The sequence below is a fragment of the Medicago sativa genome, chromosome 5 (genome assembly GCF_051527215.1).
Source record: "Medicago sativa cultivar Bolivia chromosome 5, Bolivia_mono, whole genome shotgun sequence".
Taxonomy (NCBI): domain Eukaryota; kingdom Viridiplantae; phylum Streptophyta; class Magnoliopsida; order Fabales; family Fabaceae; genus Medicago; species Medicago sativa.
In genome coordinates, this window is record NC_140753.1 from 71,542,908 (window position 1) to 71,560,143 (window position 17,236).

Consider the following 17,236-nt stretch of genomic DNA (forward strand, 5'->3'; position numbering starts at 1 on the left):
GAAGATTGCAAACAAAATTAATTACTTTGAAAAAATTGGATTTGACACACTGATGTTAGGCAGAGTGTTGTAGAATTCTCTTAACTATTTTTTTTTTCTTATTACAATCTTATATTTTATGAATGGTTATTACAATCTCTTAACTTATTTACCAAATCTCACAGCATTCAAATTTAAGTATGCAACAATGTTAAAACTTTCGGAGAGAATTTGAAAATAGCACTTACTTGATGGTTTACAAGCATTTCAGCACCTTCTATTTTGCTAAGACAACCTTTGTTTTCTACTTAATTAATCGGAGTAACTCAGACTCTCCACCTTATTTCTCTTTAATTCCTTTTATTTTAAGCTTCTCCCATTTGGTCACCAAGAAAAAAGAAAATACAATATTTACAAAAAATTAAAAAATGCTAATAATATTTACAAAGCATTAGGCTATTCAATAGTCGATTAGTATTTATTGACTGGTATTTTAGGGTAGCTGATATATTTCAATGCTTATAAATAATAGAATATATTAATTTCACAACATGTAGTTAGGTTGAGTAATAAAAAATTCAAACGATTTAAGCAAGTGGTTAAAAGTTTTTTATGTAAGAAGAGATATCGTTTAAAGAAAATAAATCAGAAGTGCTTAACGAGTTTCAAAATTTCACCAACATGTAGTTGGTTTGAGTAGTTAAAAATTTATGGCGCTTTAAGCTAGTGGTTAGAACCTGTTGTATAGGAAGAAATATCGTTTGAAGGAAATAATTCAACTTAAATGTTTAACGTGTTTCAAAATTTCACCGACATATAGTTTGTTTGAGTAGTAAAAAATTCAAGCGCTTTAAGCAAGTGGTTAGAATCTTGTGTATGAAGAGGTATTGTTTGAAGGAAACAATTCATAATAGAGAGAAAAAAATAAAACTTGATACATCAATTTCAGCAAGGACCAGCAAAGTAAAAGACAAAATCTATACGTACAGTTTGGCATGATTGAAAAAAAATTCCAAAATTAACATGAGCTATTTCTCACGAATAAATCCAGAACACCGATAAAAATTAATCATGCAATTTATTATTTTTAATAACGACTTTTTATTTGCTTTTTGATCAATTTGAGTGTTAATATTGTCATAGTAGACCATGAGTTGATAAGTCTTTAAACTGGAATTAAAACCTTAATTATGCAACTAGTAATCAAGAGCACATTTTCAACCAAACGTGCTCTGACTTGCGAGTGTTTGGCATTAGAGATGAATTGAAAACAATCAGCAGTTTGGATATTGTTAAAAATCTGCCATTAACGTTCAAAGATGAAGCTTTTAATCCCTACTTCGATTAGGGGCGGCTCACTTTAAAAATAAAAAAATTGTTAATTAAGCCCAAAAAAAACTTCCGAATTAATTTATGTCAACGTCTATTTATTTATCACGTTACAATCCTGTTCTGCCATAAAATTAGACAGTGTTTGTTATTACTGTCGTCGCTGTTGCATTACTTATTTTTACTTAAAAACTTGAGGCATTATTTAGATTACTCATTGGATGAGTGGCGAGTGTGAATGTGCAAATGTGCATGTGAGCGTAAATTTCTTGGATGCTTGCCCCTCCCACTGAAACTTACCACCAACAAAACATAAACTGTAAATCAAAAGAGCCAACAACAAATCCACACACATTTTTGGGTTTTTCTTTCATTTTATTCATTCATTCATTTTAGCTCCCTATCATTTTACCGAGATGGAGAAGAAACAAACTGTCTCGGTAAACTAAAAAGATCTTTTCCTTCAAAAGGAGAACTCCACTCCCGGGAACCAGCAGCAGAAGTTTCAGCAGAAGCTGCTCCGCCATCTTGCAATCCAGCCATCGGGACAGTACTACCATTTGAGAGCAATGAACCATTTGAGGGCAATGATCTCATTGTCTGTTGTTGAGCAACACCTCCAGAAGCATTTGAATCATACGTTTGAGCCCTACTCTTTGTAAAAGGTGAAAGCCCTAACCATAAAGCATTTGACCCTGGTGAAGATAAACCTCTATCCAAAGACCAGTCTATGCTGGTGTAATCAAACTGCATCGACCCGCCAGTGCTCCAGTCGACCGGAGAAGACGCCCCTGATGTGGCTGCCGACCCTTTCCCTGGAAAGAGACCTAGAGAAGAAGCAGCAGCAAGCGTTGGAGACGCACCCGCCGCTCTATTCCAGTTGCCATTCCCTCGATTGGTTGCTTGAGGATCTACTGAGTTGCTACTGCTGCCAGCAACAAACTGTTGTTGGGGTTGATATTGAAGTTGGTGATACATTTGATTAGAACTAAGATAGTTTGGACTAGGATTTCTAGTACTAGGAGCTTGAGGTAAAAACACATTCGACCTCATAGCTTCTACACTGTTAGTTGGATACCAACTGGCAGACATTCCAGGAGGTGATGAACTATTGCTTGAGGCTGGAACCTGCTTTGCATTTACAGTTTGGGGCCGCTGCATTACAACTATGGGTTCCTTGGCTGCTCCAGGTTGAAGATTTTTATAATCACCGCCAACAGACACATAACGAGCTTCAGTCTTAGCAGGTGGAAGAGCCACTTGCAACGGTGAAGCCAGTGAATAAGAAACAGAAGGATTAGATCCTGCACCAGGCCACCTTTTGTCAGATAATATAGTGGCCTGTTGTGGCTTTACCCATTCAGACTTAGGCAGCATTCTCTTTAGAGGTTGTATATTTTTGCTACTGGATTCTGAAGATACTCCATTTGTAATAGCTGCTTTTGTATAGTTAAAATCTTTTTCATCTATTCTGAGTTGGTTCAGAGAAGGAACAGGTTTTGTTTGTGACCTTGGGTTCTGACTAGAAACTCCTGACTGCTTACCATTGTTGATGATAGGAGGATCGCCAGTTTCCTCTGGCTTTGGTGGAGCAGATGGTGGATCATGTTTTGATTCTCTCAAGATCTCTGCAGCCTTTTCAAGATCACCCTCACAGGAAACGATGACTCTTTCAACCTCCTGTTTTGAACATCCATACCTAATTTCCATGTCTGCAATCCTAGCAAGTTCTTCTGATATGTCAATTTTCAAACTGCCCTTACCTGTGGTTTTATCATTTTGACCATCTGCTTCATCACCACTTTCAAATAGCCATGCAACTGATTCCTCCACCCTACCTTCATTCAATACCAGTGCCATTGTTGCCCGTTCATGAGAAAATCCCATGGCCACGAACTGTTGAGCAAGTGTCTCAAGTTTCCTTGACATAAGATAACTTCTGCACCGCTCGCGCAGCTCCTGTGCTCGCCTTTCCTTCTGCCGTTGATGTTTTCTCTCATTCTTTTGGCGGATTTTCTCTCGCTTGTCATTATCAGCTCCAGGAACTACTTCCGGCTTAACAGGAGGATTAGAAGTTTTCTCTTTATGCTCTTCAGACTCCCCAGACCAACTACCATTGTTAGAAACAGAATCATACTCAACACCAGCTACCACCAAGCTGCCAGGATGTTCATCTGTCTCATCTATGTTCCGAAAACGACCATTAGAATGCATTGGTGAAGTAGAGGGTATCGCTGATGTGTCCAAAGTATGGAATGTTCCTAATAGTGGATTGTATGCACTCGCTGGAATACCAGCTGTTGCACTGCCAGATCCTGTGGACTTCGCAGAAGCCTTTGGAGTTTCCTTGCTAGCCTTTTTGTCTTTAGACTTAGATCGGGATGCAGGAGACATCTCTTTGACCCTGTAACATTAGAAGAAAATAAGTTTTTTTGAAGAACATTTAAAGAAAATAAGCTACAGTACAATGTTTTATATGACTACTGAATCAGCAGATAATTACATGCATAAACAAAGTCCAAGACAAAACCTATTGACTGAATGACATTGTAGTCCAAAAAATAAAATAAAAATGGTACCGTGATATATGTATGAATCTGTTGGCAAAAGTGAAAGCACTTACAAGTTGGATGAAACTTTCAATACTAAATCCAATGAAATGGAAACTAATTACCGTTCTCTAGTTTAAAGTATGAAAATCTACTAAGGGGACATCTGCTTGAGCATAAAATTGTATTACCAGTACTGATGTACCTGGGAACATTATTAAGAGGATTATTATTCCCAGGTATAGTTTACAATGTGGGCACATTATTAAGAGGAATATTATTCCCAGGTATAGTTTACAATGTTCGGTAAATACTAATCTTCCTGGGAGTTACCTCAAAAAAATTAGTACACAGTAAACAGAATTAAAAATATACAAAAATGGTAGTAGAGTAAAGTGAAAGTGGGAAGTTAGAGTTTGATTGAAGTGTTAAAAAATAATTTCCATTCCCACAGAAGTATAAGGGCTCATTTACTTTTTAATGTTTCCTATTTTCATTATTGACTTCAACTGATAAACATGAGAATCTAGATTTAATACTTTCCTCACGGTTATCTTCTACATTTTTTCAGAACAGATTCAGCATTTCAAGAGAAGGCCAAAACAATGTTTTCATTGTTTCTAAAAATGCATATTTTCCCTTGCTATCCATCTATCTTTTTTCTAGCAGTCTATCACAATTATTCACTACATGAGTCTTCTATCTCCTTATTTGCAATTTGAAATGAACACAAAGTTACGAAAATGAAGACTGGAAATATTACAAGTAAACTGTGCCTATGATTTTCCACTGTTTAACATGTGAATAGAAAGTGGGAAACACATGGGTAAACAAGACTCTGGGGAATCTATAATACCAAGGTGTAATATATAGATTACAACTTGTACCAAACATACAAATGTAATATTTCCACTGCTACTTTCCCACATTGAATTATATTTTATATAGGGCTTGATACAGACTCACTATCGGGAAAAAACGAAAAAACCAAGGAAAGAAAGTGAACAAGTGCAAACACTAACTACATGTGAAAATAATTACACCAAACAAACATCTTTCCCGTCAAATTAAGTAGCAGTTAAGAGTAAACATGTAAGGGGGAGGAAATACGGGACATGTATCCAGTCATGCTCCTACACCTTAACAGATTAAAACAATAAAGAATCACACAGGGCCTCTTTTACCGATGACGTCGCCTCATTTATTTGTACAGCCAGAACAGAAAACTCTGGTCATTTTAATGAGAATTGGGAGCTTATACAATATACATGGCCCATCTGACAGTAAAAAAGTAGGTCCTTATCCCACGACATAACGACATGGGACAGCATCGAAATTGAGAAGAACTCACTTGCATATCACAAGGATGCACAACACAAGTCAATAATTTTTCACACCATAAATGAGAAGATAAAATTGACAGAAAAAGTATCCCTTTTTCACACTTGTAAAACATTTTGATCAAACAAACAGCAATACAGAAATAAAAAAAGGAGGACAAATGCAACGAACAAGTATAACGAGAATAAAACAAAGCCCTATTTTCATGTTCAGATGGGCATGGACGGCGACAAGAACATATCCTGCTTCATTGGCTGATATCAGCAATCAAACCCCTCACCCCCAAATTCTAGCTGAAGAACAGCTTCACATCAAACTAATTCTCAAGCTAATCCATTTTCAAGCCAAATCTTGCAGGGTAACTCAAAAGCCAAAGCTTGCAGGGTAACTCAAACAAAAGAGAAACGAGTCTGTTAACATTTTATATTTTCAGTTCTTCTTTTAACTTTTAATTACTCAACTGCAACTTTGTTTCCAGTTTTCACTAAAAAAATCTTCGAAAACAAAGTGAAAACAATGTAATACTAAACGGGTAAACAACAAATGAAAAGGGAAATTCTTTTTCTCACACCAAACCAACTTAATATTCTCCCACAAAGCAACAATGACTGCTATGTAGCACGGACACTTCTTATCAAAGGCGTGTCCAGTGTCCGACACGTTAGTGTCAGACACTTGCACGACACTGATACACATGATTACATTCAAATGTCATTTTTTCAAATAACTATCGCATCGATGTGCCAGTGTCGTGTCTGTGCTTCATAGTTTATAAATAGCTCCCAGCTTTCCAAAAGTATATCAGTGATCATTCCTAACCACAAATCACAATAATAACATAATATATATACACAAACCACAAACATGCATGAAATACAAAGAACCCTAATAAATGCAAAAACGAATTTCAAAATTGAAAAACCACAATCAAAGCAAAAATGAACCAAAACAACCGTAAATCGCTCTCAAATTCACACTTAAAAATCCAAAAATACTCGAACTTCCCCAAATCCCTAATCCGCATGAAAAACTAAAATGCGGAATTCCATTAAACAAAACCTAACACAAATTTCTCACTCCACGATACAATCAACAACCACGCGATAGAAGATCATAGGTATGAAAAATACCGAAAAAAATTAAAAAAATCGAAAAATTGAGGGAAAAAAAAGGAAGAAGAAGAAGAAGTACGAACCTTAGGTTTGAGAGAAAGGAGCGTCGATGAAGGATGATGGAGGTTGATGGATCGTTGTTGAAACGAGAAAATCGTTAGAGAGAGAAAGAAGAGAGAGAAGGGGGAGAGATAGGTTTTTCGAGGCTCAAACTGAATTCGACGGAATTAGGGTTTTGAAGAGAGAGATAGAGAGATCTGAAAATTTGTAATAAACGAAACGATTCTTTTTTGTTTTTAATGGGATGGGATAAATAAAAAAAAGTTATCAAATCAAGTAACTTTGTTTTATGAACTCGTTAATTATAATAATTTATGATTAAATAATTGTCGGTGTAAATTAGTTTTGCAGTAATATCTGGTAAAAGTTAGTTTAATTTTGCCACTTCATAAAGGATAAATGCTGACGGAATTGATGATAAGCATGGGTAAGTTGAGATATAATTGACAGACTCTTAGAATTTTGAGGTCTAAATCCTTCGAAAATATAAAATAGAAACGTTTAAGGGCCTAAATTTTAATCAAATCTAAAATTTTAAAATTAATTATATCAATAAACTTTGAATTTTGTTATATACAAAGTGTTTAAGAGTGTAAATTCTTGCTTGTATCAATTTTTAAAGGTTTAAATTCTTGTATATACTAATTTCGACATCCAAAATATATTTAAGATGACTTTACGCATGCATAATGTAAAATAGTTGTATATCGTCATCCAATAGCAATTGTGTATTCAATCAAATCACTTATCTACATCCTACTTAAATGGTATTACGTATAGATATTCTGAAATATTCTGGCGGTTTTAAACATTTTAAATTGTCAATGCTTGAAAAATAAACTATCTATTTATCACTGGAATTTCTTTTTCTCTTGTTTTAATTAAGTTCATGGTTTATTTTATTTTGATGGAATCCATCTAAGGGTATCATCTTCTTCTTCTTTTTACAAGAACGGTATCATATTATCTTATCTTAGAGTTATTACTTTTATGAAAGAGAAGTTAGATTATTTTTTTTTTTTACTAAAAAAATTAGATCAGTCGAGTGATCTTATGAGTTTTTCAAAGTCATAATAGACCTTAAGTTTAATCCTTAAAGAACACTCATATAAGTACTTAAAAATTATCCTTTAAAGAGACCATCAAATTTATTCATGAGTTAAAGTTGAATTCATGCACCTATATAAATCGACGTCTTACCAAATAAAATTTATCTCTTAAAAAATGTATATTTTATTCTAGGATACTCTCAAATTATGAATCTCTTGCGGCTTTTATATGTGTTTAGTCCCTGCAAATAGGGGTCATTTAAAAATTGGTGTCTGCATTCTTTAATCCTGGTATTTTGCCCTGCCAAAATTTAATTACTTAAAATTCTGTCTCTCTCCCCACTTAATCACTACCACATCACTAATTACAGGAGTATTTTTGTAATTTCACGTTTGTAATTACAATGAGGTGGGAGTAATTAACTGTTTGAGGGACCAATTTTTAAGTGATTAAATTTTGGTAGGGCAAAACGCGAGAATTAAGAAATACAGGGACCATTATTTAAATAACCCCTATTTGCAGAGACTAAATACATATAAAAGTCATCTTTTGCTAAAAAGTGTCATTATACATGTTTTAGTTTCTGGTAACTGTCTGTACATATTTTATATACACATCTCCAAAAAATTTACTTTAATAGAAAAACTCCTACATAGTGTGACTATATAAGTTGTCTTTTTTACTTTGTATACATTATGCATTGTCCATACCAACTGAGCTAAGCTCACGAGGACCATATACATTGTCTTTGCCCACACAATTAATGCTCCTTCCCCGGCATCACACGAAAAAAACAATTTAGTAAAAAAAAATTGTATATACGTTAAGAAAAATAGTTTAGTCACTATACTACTTGACAAAAAAAAACGTTAAGAAAAATAATTTAGTCACTAGACTACTTGACAAAAAAAATAGTTCGTCTCATTTAATATTTTTAAAATAAAAAATATTTGTATTCAACCTAATATTTATTATTCTTAAAAAAAACTAATATTTATTAATTAGATTTTGTTTGGATTTTAAATTAATAACATTTTTAAAATAAAAAATAATTGTATTCAACGATATTTATTAATTAAATTTTGTTTATATTTTAGATTTTTTGAAGAAGCTAAATTAGCCCACCCAAGTCAACACCAAAGATAATCGAACATGAGACCTTGAGGAGAAGCAAACTTCAAAGTCCCAGACCAATACCACTTGGCCAACTGAAGTGGGTTTATTTATATTTTAGATTAATGTTGGATCATGGAAGGAGTTAAGGGGATCAACAACAGTGAGTCAAGATCAACAAGACGTTTAGTTTATGGATTTTGTCACTTATGATGATCAACCTCCACTTTTCAAGTGCACGTACACTTGTTGTTGTGGCAGTCAACATAACACGTCGCTTAAACACCTTGTTAGGAAGACTTTCGATACAATACTTCAATGTAAATCCTCTTAGTTGACAGTCATAGTATCTTGATGTAAATCAAACAAGTTGTCGTTGAACACTTTTTTTTAAGAAGTCGTTGAACACTTGCTTCGAATTATGGATGAATTTTAATATCCTGTCAGATAGAGTTATATGTCCAAGCACCGACTTTGCACTAATTAATTGTTGGTATTCACCCTATAATGGTAAATAAAACTTTTGTTGAAAGTTTGTCTAATGAGACCGTTAAATACTCTGATTTCTCAACAAGGTTGTAGTTAGAGTGTTGAGGTAATTGGTGCCTTGAGAGTAGAGCTGTCAAAATGGGCCGGGTTGTACGGGCCGGCCCGAAAGTCCGAATAAAATGTAGGGCCTGGACCGAATAATTGCAGCCCGGATTTTTTCAGGGCTTTTTTACCCGGCCCGAAAAAGCTCGTGGCCCGTTTGGGCTACGGGCGGCCCGAAAGCCCGCCAAAAAATTCAAGTTTTTTTTGTCTTTGTGTGTTATAGCATATGGTCTATGAAAAGTAAGCAAAATAGGTTTTAAGTTAGGCTTCCTGTCATTAGCTTTTCCTTAATTCTGTTTGATGTGCCTATTGGTATTGTGCTGCATGTGCTCTTTTCCTTTGAAAGGTTGTGGCACTCTCTGTTGTATCTTTCTGTGAAGAAACAATACTTTCATTTAAGGCTAGAACATACACAGAGTGCATTATGAATATTATCATAAGAAACAAAGATTATTCATAAACCCGATACCCCTGTGCATACACATACCAAAGCATGAACATGTGGTGGGAACTGTTAAGTTATTCATAACAGAGATTATTCATATGCATGTGCTCTTTTTGAAGAAAAATATATCTATTGAGATAAAAAACTGTTAAGTTATAAACTTTAAGTTAAGCTAGTTGAATTATAAATTATCATTTTGGGTATAAAGTAGTTACTTTTCCTCCAATTAAAAAAAGAAGAAAAAGAAGTCAATTTAAAAACCTTAAAAAATGAAAAATAAAAATAAAAAATAGATACGTGCGGGCCGGGCTGACCCGTTAGCCCGGGAGCCCGTATAGGGCCGGGCTCGGGCTCAATTATTCCAGCCCATATTTAAACCGGGCTTTTTAGCCTGGTCCTAAAAAGCCCGTTGCCCGATCGGGCTGGGCCTAAATGGGTCGGGCCGCCCGTTTTGACAGCTCTACTTGAGAGGCAGATAAAGAAGAATACTCAAATATTTAGGAGAGGTAGGTAAAGAATACTCAAACAACCTAAAGAGACATGTAAAGAACACTCATAGCATTTGAAGAGGCCAAGAATACTCATTAGTGGTTACAAGCACACAATTATGAAAAAGAAACTTACGAACTTTAAATGATAAAGTAAAAGAGAAAATAGAAAGAAAATAAATGTGTGAAGTGTGCAAAATATGAATACTCGTAGTGCCTAGCAAGATAGGGTCAAGAATACTCGTTACTGGATTAAGTTCTTTTTGTGTAGAAGGAAAAATTACTCAGTTAAGGGTGGATCGGACTAGTTATCACTTGGATACTGAACCAATATAAACATATCATGTGATTCTCTCTTCCCTTTCTCTCTTTACTTCCTTTGCACAAGTTTTTTTTTAGTTTAACTTCACGTTTTGTTTGAATGTATCAAATGAAGTTAAAGGATTTGATAAAGAATTTCTCTTTGTCAGCAAATGGTTTCGAAGGAAGATTGTGGCTCAAATAAACTTATGTAAGGCCAAAAAGAAAAGGTCAACATAATTCAAACCCCAATTTCTTGTATTTTCGAGCACATTCACACACCAATTTACCAAGCATGATTGTATTAGATAGATTTGGGGTGGACACCCTTAAACCCAAAAATGAATAACATATATTTTTTTTTTACGTTTTTGATAACTAGAAACTTGAAACTTGACTTCAAAAAATGAACTCGATAAATCAATCTGGAATTTAAGTTAGATCCATATGAGGGTTTTAAGTTGGTAGATTTAAAGTTACTAGCACACAGTTAGTAATCAAACAAACAGCCGAACTTAAAATGACAAAGTTAAAAGGAAGAAAAGAAAGAATATTAAAGTCACATAGCGTGCAAAACGAAAATATATACTAATGTAGATAGGTTTGAGTTGGATACATCTTTCTTTCATTGTCACCGGTATGAAGTTATCTTTTGAGGGTGTGTTGTCTAATCCTTTGCATGAAATTTGATTTTACAATTTATAGACAGGAAATAAACTAACTCATATGTTGCATGAATGTCATGTGTCTTCTAACTTCTCAAGAGTCTTCTTCTGCATGTTTCTTTGAATTTGAACCTTTGACACTACGAAACGTGTAACTTCTTGCTCAAAAGCTTCTTGGATACACTTCATGTTGCAGACTTTAGAAGTTGCATAATTTAAATTTTTTTGAGTAAATCTAGAAGTTAATTTGACCTAGTATTTTCTTCAAACAAAGGACATCAAAACTTTTGACTTATCATCGGTCTTCGAGAAAAATGAACTTAATTAAGTTGAAATACACTTACAAAAAATATGCATATAACAATAGGCCAAAGTAAAACTATAAAATTACTTAAGCAATAACAAATGAAATTTAACTTGATTTTTACATACAATGCTTATAATAGTATATGTTCTTGCAAAGGTTTATGGGGGCATACCTTGACGACACTATGTCATAGTCAAGGTCAAGTTTTGAATATATGGGAGCATACATAATTTTAAGGGTCATGTTAACTTGTGCCCTAAGGGTACATGTTAAGGAACTTAAAATGAGCAATTTTGCATTGGAAAACATGATAATATAACTTTTAAGAAGTTGACTGCACAACTTTTGATGCATATATTTGTATAATAAATTCTTTAACATGTGTCATTGAGGACACAAGTTAACATTTGCCTAATTTTAAATATGGTTATTGTAAAAATCGACAACATAATTAGTCAGTGGTATAAAAATTTGTTACATTAACAGTATATAAATTAGAGTTAAATATGTTTTTATGCCTATAAATATATGAATTTTTTGTTTTAGTCTTTCTAAACTTTTTATTAGATTTTTAGTTCGTCAAAAGTTTTCCATCAACATTTTTGGTCCATACTTTTTAATCAACTCTGTCTAACTTTTATATTTTTAAATAAAATTTCCAAAAATATGTAGAATATTTTGACAATTTGATTATCTCTCCCAAATTTATTTATTTATTTTTAACGAAACACGAGTTAAGTATGAATTTTTAAACACAAAAAACATAAAAATTCAACAAGAAAGACATTAAACTAAAATCTTTATAAAATAAAAAAATTTCATTTATAAGGATATAAAAACATCTTTACCTCTATAAATTAATATTTTTTTTGACAAATATTATTTTTGACAAATATTATTTTAAGATTGTTTGTCAAAAAAAAAAAATATTATTTTAAGATTGGTCAACAAGAAAAGACAAAAAGTGTTGAGTCATAGATAGCATAAGAGGGTCCTTGAAATAGAAACAACCGTTCGTGGAAGAAGAAACAACCAAACTCCTAAACAACAAGAAGTTAAACCAAACCAAAATCTTTACAAAATCTAAACCTTCCCTCTTCGTCTTCTTCAACGCGTGTTTCATTCCCCTTTAAAAAACCACAAGGTTTTGTCTTCACCATCTTCTTCTTCACAACAACAACATGAGGAAGAAACTAGATACTCGTTTCCCTGCTGTAAGTTCCTCATTTCCTTGTTTACCCTTTCGGTTTTTTTTCTTGTCCCTCGTTGAAAAGGTTGTTTTTTTTACGTTTTCATTCTATTTTTTCTGTTTTTGTTTTATTGGGTTTTGTTGAATCCTTATTATTATCATTAGGTTTATTTTTGTTGGGGTTGGTTATTTTGATTATATGGATGATGGGTTTCTCTTGGTTTTTGAATTTATGTTTTTCATTCATGTTTTAATGTATATACTTGCTTAATATTGATGCCGGAGATAAAATAACTCTGTTGTGGGGGGTTTTTGGTTATGAAATTATCAATTTTGTTAATGAACTAGTTGCTAATGAATCATGATAGCATAGCGAAATTTGAACAAATTGTTATTGTTTCGTGATATATATGCTATTTCGTACAAAGTGTTGAGGAGGTGCGTGTATGCAACTTGGGTTTAAGGGGTAGTAGTTTTTGGCTAATTCCCTTACTATGTACCCTAATGTTATTGTTTTGCTGATGAAATATTGTTTGAAGAACTACATGCTCATAGATATCGTTTTGGGTGAAATAAGATTTGTTTTTGGAAGAGAAATATGAGTCCTTTATTAAAATTTGATATGGTGCAACTTATCTAGTTAAAAATAAATTCCGACAAATTGTGTAGTACAGTTACGGTTCCTGATCGGTGCGTTGCGTATCCAATCATGAAATCTTCTTTACCATAAATGGGCATTTGCTTAGTACAATTTTGTTTGCATTTACATGTCTTTGTTTGGAAATATTTGTTTTCCTTATGAAGTACCTATATGCTTTCGGTTTCAATTACCAATAGCGGCATATGATACGTTGTCATAGGTTTGGCACCGCTTTTGGTCATGTTTTCTATATTGTAATTTGTAAACAGGGCTGTCATGCTGTGTACTACGGTACGAGGGAGCTATGATCAATGATATCAATAGTGGATTGCAGAAAATAGCGGAATGCCAAAAATACGCTATGTGAAATAGCAGACAGTTTCGCGGGCAATTGTGTCGGACAGATGCCAGTTTTGTCCTTTTAACATTTTTTTTTACTAATAGTGAGAAATTTATCTTTTCACCATTCATTTTTTGGCATCTGTTAGAAATCTGTTTGGGAACATGGTCTGAGAACTGATTAGTTTAAAAATGTACTTATCCAACTAGCAATTTGATTGTGTCGAAATGTGTAAAATATCATACCATTATTGAATTCTCACTCATTGCAGGAAACCAAATGACTGTTTATCTTCTTGATTTAGTTTTAGTCGTATTAATAGTGATTGCATAATTTTTTTTGAACAATCTAGTGATTGCATAATTGATTATTGACAGGCTAGGATTAAGAAAATTATGCAAGCTGATGAAGATATAGGGAAGATTGCATTGGCCGTGCCTCTTCTAGTTTGTAAGTAGTCTTTCATACATACCCTAATTTTTGTTTTTTGAAACATGATTTTTTTGTACTGTGCTTTTGGAAGTTTGTGTTGAGCTATATCTTATTAATCATAATGTGTTTTCTATGTATTCGCAGCAAAAGCACTAGAGCTATTTCTGCAAGATTTGTGTGATAGAACATACGAGATAACACTTAGGAGGGGAGCAAAGACCGTGAATGCTTTTCATTTGTAAGCAGAGTTTCTATTAGTTTATCTGTATTGCTTTTGGACCATGTTATATTCAGCGGCGAAGCTAGCAAAATTTTTACGCAGGGGCCAACTATAAAGAAAAAAATTTAAAACCAACATATTAAATTTAAAGATAAAGTATTTTTTAGTCTCAGATTATAATTTTTAAAGTTTAGTCCTTACAGACATTTTATGCAATTTTTGTCTCGATTTTTTAAATTTCACAAAAAAAAAAATCGGTAAATTTAACAAAATTAAACAAGGACTAATTTCACAAGGACTAAAATTAAACAAAATCTTATGAATTTAACTTAAAAATTGCAAGAAGTATTGTAGAGACCGAAAAGAAATTTAATCTGTAAATTAACCAATACAAGACAAAAATCACAATAATTTTTACTTATACGAAATGTAAATTAAAGCAACAACAAAGGATAAAAATTGACGATAGCTATTAGAAAAGTTGAACAAAATGCATTTCAAGAAACCAATTTTATCCATAATTGAGTGTTTACTAAATAGATTAATAATGTATTTTTCAATGTCAACTAATAGGTAATTATTTGCAATAAACTTATTGTCCATTTAATTTGTTTATGACTATTGTCTTGATAATTTTTATTGTTGAAAAAGTTTTCTATATAATTGTTAGAGACTGGAAGTATCAAACCAACATAAATAAATATATCAATCATGTAGTAATATTTTTACTTTCTTAATTATCCTAATTTTCGACAACTGAACTTGTTTGGGGTAGCTCAATGTTTATTATTTGGGGTAGCCGGATAAAAATACATACCGACCGATTGAAGAATATTTTTTCTTTTGGGGTAGCCAAGGCTACCCCTCCTACATGAAAGGAACCGCCCCTGGTTATATTTGTTCTATATCCTCTTTCTTGGTTCTAAAAGCTTTACATGTCTTCTTGGATTTGCAGAAAACAGTGCATACAAACTTGTAATGTCTTTGATTTTCTGAAAGATACTGTGAGCAAAGTTCCTGATTTAGGCGGTTCTGCTGCAACTGGTGACGACCAAGCTGTCACTAAGAGGAGGTATGTGTTTGTTACTGCTCCTGCTCCTATTTCTTGCGCGAGTTCTGTAATCTGTATACTGATTTGTATTTTGTATATTAGGAAAGTTTCTGAAGATGACGATGATGACAGCGATGAGGAGACCAAGAGAAGTAAAATGGTAATTTGAGTTTTTCTTGTGTGATTAAACCTTTTGCTGAGTAATATTCCTGCCACTGCACACCACTTTGCATATTTGTTTTTTGTGCAGTGTTGCCTATCACGGATTGAAAAAGAAAATAACGGCTTATTGAAATTATGTTAACACTATAGTGCTATGTCGCTGTTATAGCTGCCATTTAACAACATTTTGTACAAAATCATGTTTTGCGGAACAATAACAGTTCGTGAATATTCCACTATATTATAGCTCTATGGCCATATTCCACTATGTTATAGCTCTATAGCCGCTATCTGACAGTATTTTTATGACGTCAATAGCCAAAAAATTGATTTAGGTGATTATGGAAGTTCACTACTGGCTTGTGAATGCAAATGGCTTTTCTGCAATTTATGGCATTTAATAACTACCAACTGATTTTTTTTTTTTTTTTCCGAGTAAAATAGCTATCAACTGATGTTAAATGTTATTCTAATAATGAGTTTTTTTTTTCCTTCACACAGCGAGAACATGCGCATACCAGTGGAAGGGGCGGTAGGGGTAGAGGCAGGGGACGTGGCCGCGGCCAAGGAAGTAAAACTGTAGATCAAGAGATCAATTCACATGTCAAGTTTGAAGAAGATTGTGAAGCATTGAAGCAAAACGGCAACCACACTCAAAATAATGTAAGCCCAGAAATCGAGGAAGTTAAGCTGAGTTCACCAGTCAAAGAACCTGAGGAAGTTAAGCATTGTTCACCGGTAAGAAAACCAGCTGAAGTGGTAGTTCGAAATTTCGATTTAAATCTGAATCCGGATCCGGATGACGACATGGATGAAATATCCACACCAACTCCTATCCCATCCGGTTCATCTTCAAAATCAGTTTCAGAAGAGAAGATAAAATCAATTTCAGAAGAGAAGATTGAGGAATACCCTGGATGGTCCTTTTCTGATATGGAAAAAATGGCTATTGATCCCTTACAACTAGCCAACTTAAGTAAAAGGATTGATGAAGATATGGAAGATTATGATGAAGAAGTGTAGATAAACTTGCTTTAGCATGATTATGACTTCTCACATATATAGGTTAATCATTAGAAAGTTCTGATGGACAATTAGAAAAGATTTTTTAGGAGTTAACAAGTAGTGTTAGACAAATCCTTATTGGTTAGGAGGCATTGAATACTTTAGTCAGTACCTTCATTTAGAGGCTCAGTAGAAATATTATTCTATTTAGAAATAGTTAGAATTTTAATTTTAGAAATTATAATTTTATGTAGGTGTTGTCTATGGTAGGCATTCTATTCAAAATTTATGTGGTGCCTTCCTTAGGCAATGCCTTCAAAAATATTTTTTTGGTAGATAGGCGAAAAGACAAATAACCATCGAAACTCACACACACAAGTGGAGGGATTGGGGTTCCAACCTTGATCATTGCGTTCGACCTAACAATTTCGGCATTTGTTAGACATTTTCTTTATAACTTCATTATTCTACCATTATTTATTTATTTTTTGACAAAACCAATAATCACAGTTGTTCATCTAATTCTCAAGCTTTCACAAGATCATTAAACTTTTGACTATTTCCATATCTTGTTTTATTTGCATTGGCATATGCTTGGAAAATATTTAGGAATCAAAGATAAATGTAAAGATGAAAATTGGTGAGACTATCATTGCGTATACGTTAGATACATTAGGGAATAAGCACCCTAAGTCGTATATTTTCATGTGCCTTTTTCTCATAGTACAGATAAAACAAAATTATGAAAATGTTTGTAACAAAATTATGAAGACAATTCAAATAATTTGAACATAAAGTCACACTCCATGACAGAAAATAGTAATGGTTCAAGGACTAGGCTTGCCGGGTCTATATATGTATTATCACC

General features: G+C 33.3%; 2 protein-coding genes across 4 annotated transcripts; one reads left to right on the forward strand and one right to left on the reverse strand.

The window, feature by feature from the left end:
• Positions 1 to 1,604: 1,604 nt before the first annotated feature.
• Positions 1,605 to 6,579, reverse strand: LOC146924638 (Ubiquitin-associated/translation elongation factor EF1B protein). The gene is made up of 2 exons (XM_085709571.1): positions 6,394 to 6,579; positions 1,605 to 3,712 (listed from the first exon to the last, which is right to left on the reverse strand). The coding sequence occupies exon 2, from the start codon at positions 3,700 to 3,702 to the stop codon at positions 1,717 to 1,719; it is 1,986 nt and encodes a 661-aa protein (XP_085565697.1). The 5' UTR covers positions 3,703 to 3,712; positions 6,394 to 6,579; the 3' UTR covers positions 1,605 to 1,716.
• Positions 6,580 to 12,346: 5,767 nt separating this feature from the next.
• Positions 12,347 to 16,690, forward strand: LOC146924639 (uncharacterized). Of its 3 annotated transcripts, XM_085709605.1 has the most exons (7): positions 12,347 to 12,543; positions 13,428 to 13,601; positions 13,876 to 13,948; positions 14,075 to 14,168; positions 15,106 to 15,222; positions 15,304 to 15,361; positions 15,865 to 16,690. In XM_085709605.1, the coding sequence occupies exons 3-7, from the start codon at positions 13,894 to 13,896 to the stop codon at positions 16,384 to 16,386; spliced, it is 846 nt and encodes a 281-aa protein (XP_085565731.1). In that variant the 5' UTR covers positions 12,347 to 12,543; positions 13,428 to 13,601; positions 13,876 to 13,893; the 3' UTR covers positions 16,387 to 16,690. The 3 variants fall into 3 exon arrangements, with proteins under 3 accessions (XP_085565731.1, XP_085565729.1, XP_085565730.1); XM_085709603.1 differs by lacking the exon at positions 13,428 to 13,601; XM_085709604.1 differs by lacking the exon at positions 12,347 to 12,543 and having other exon boundaries at positions 13,461 to 13,568.
• Positions 16,691 to 17,236: the final 546 nt, after the last annotated feature.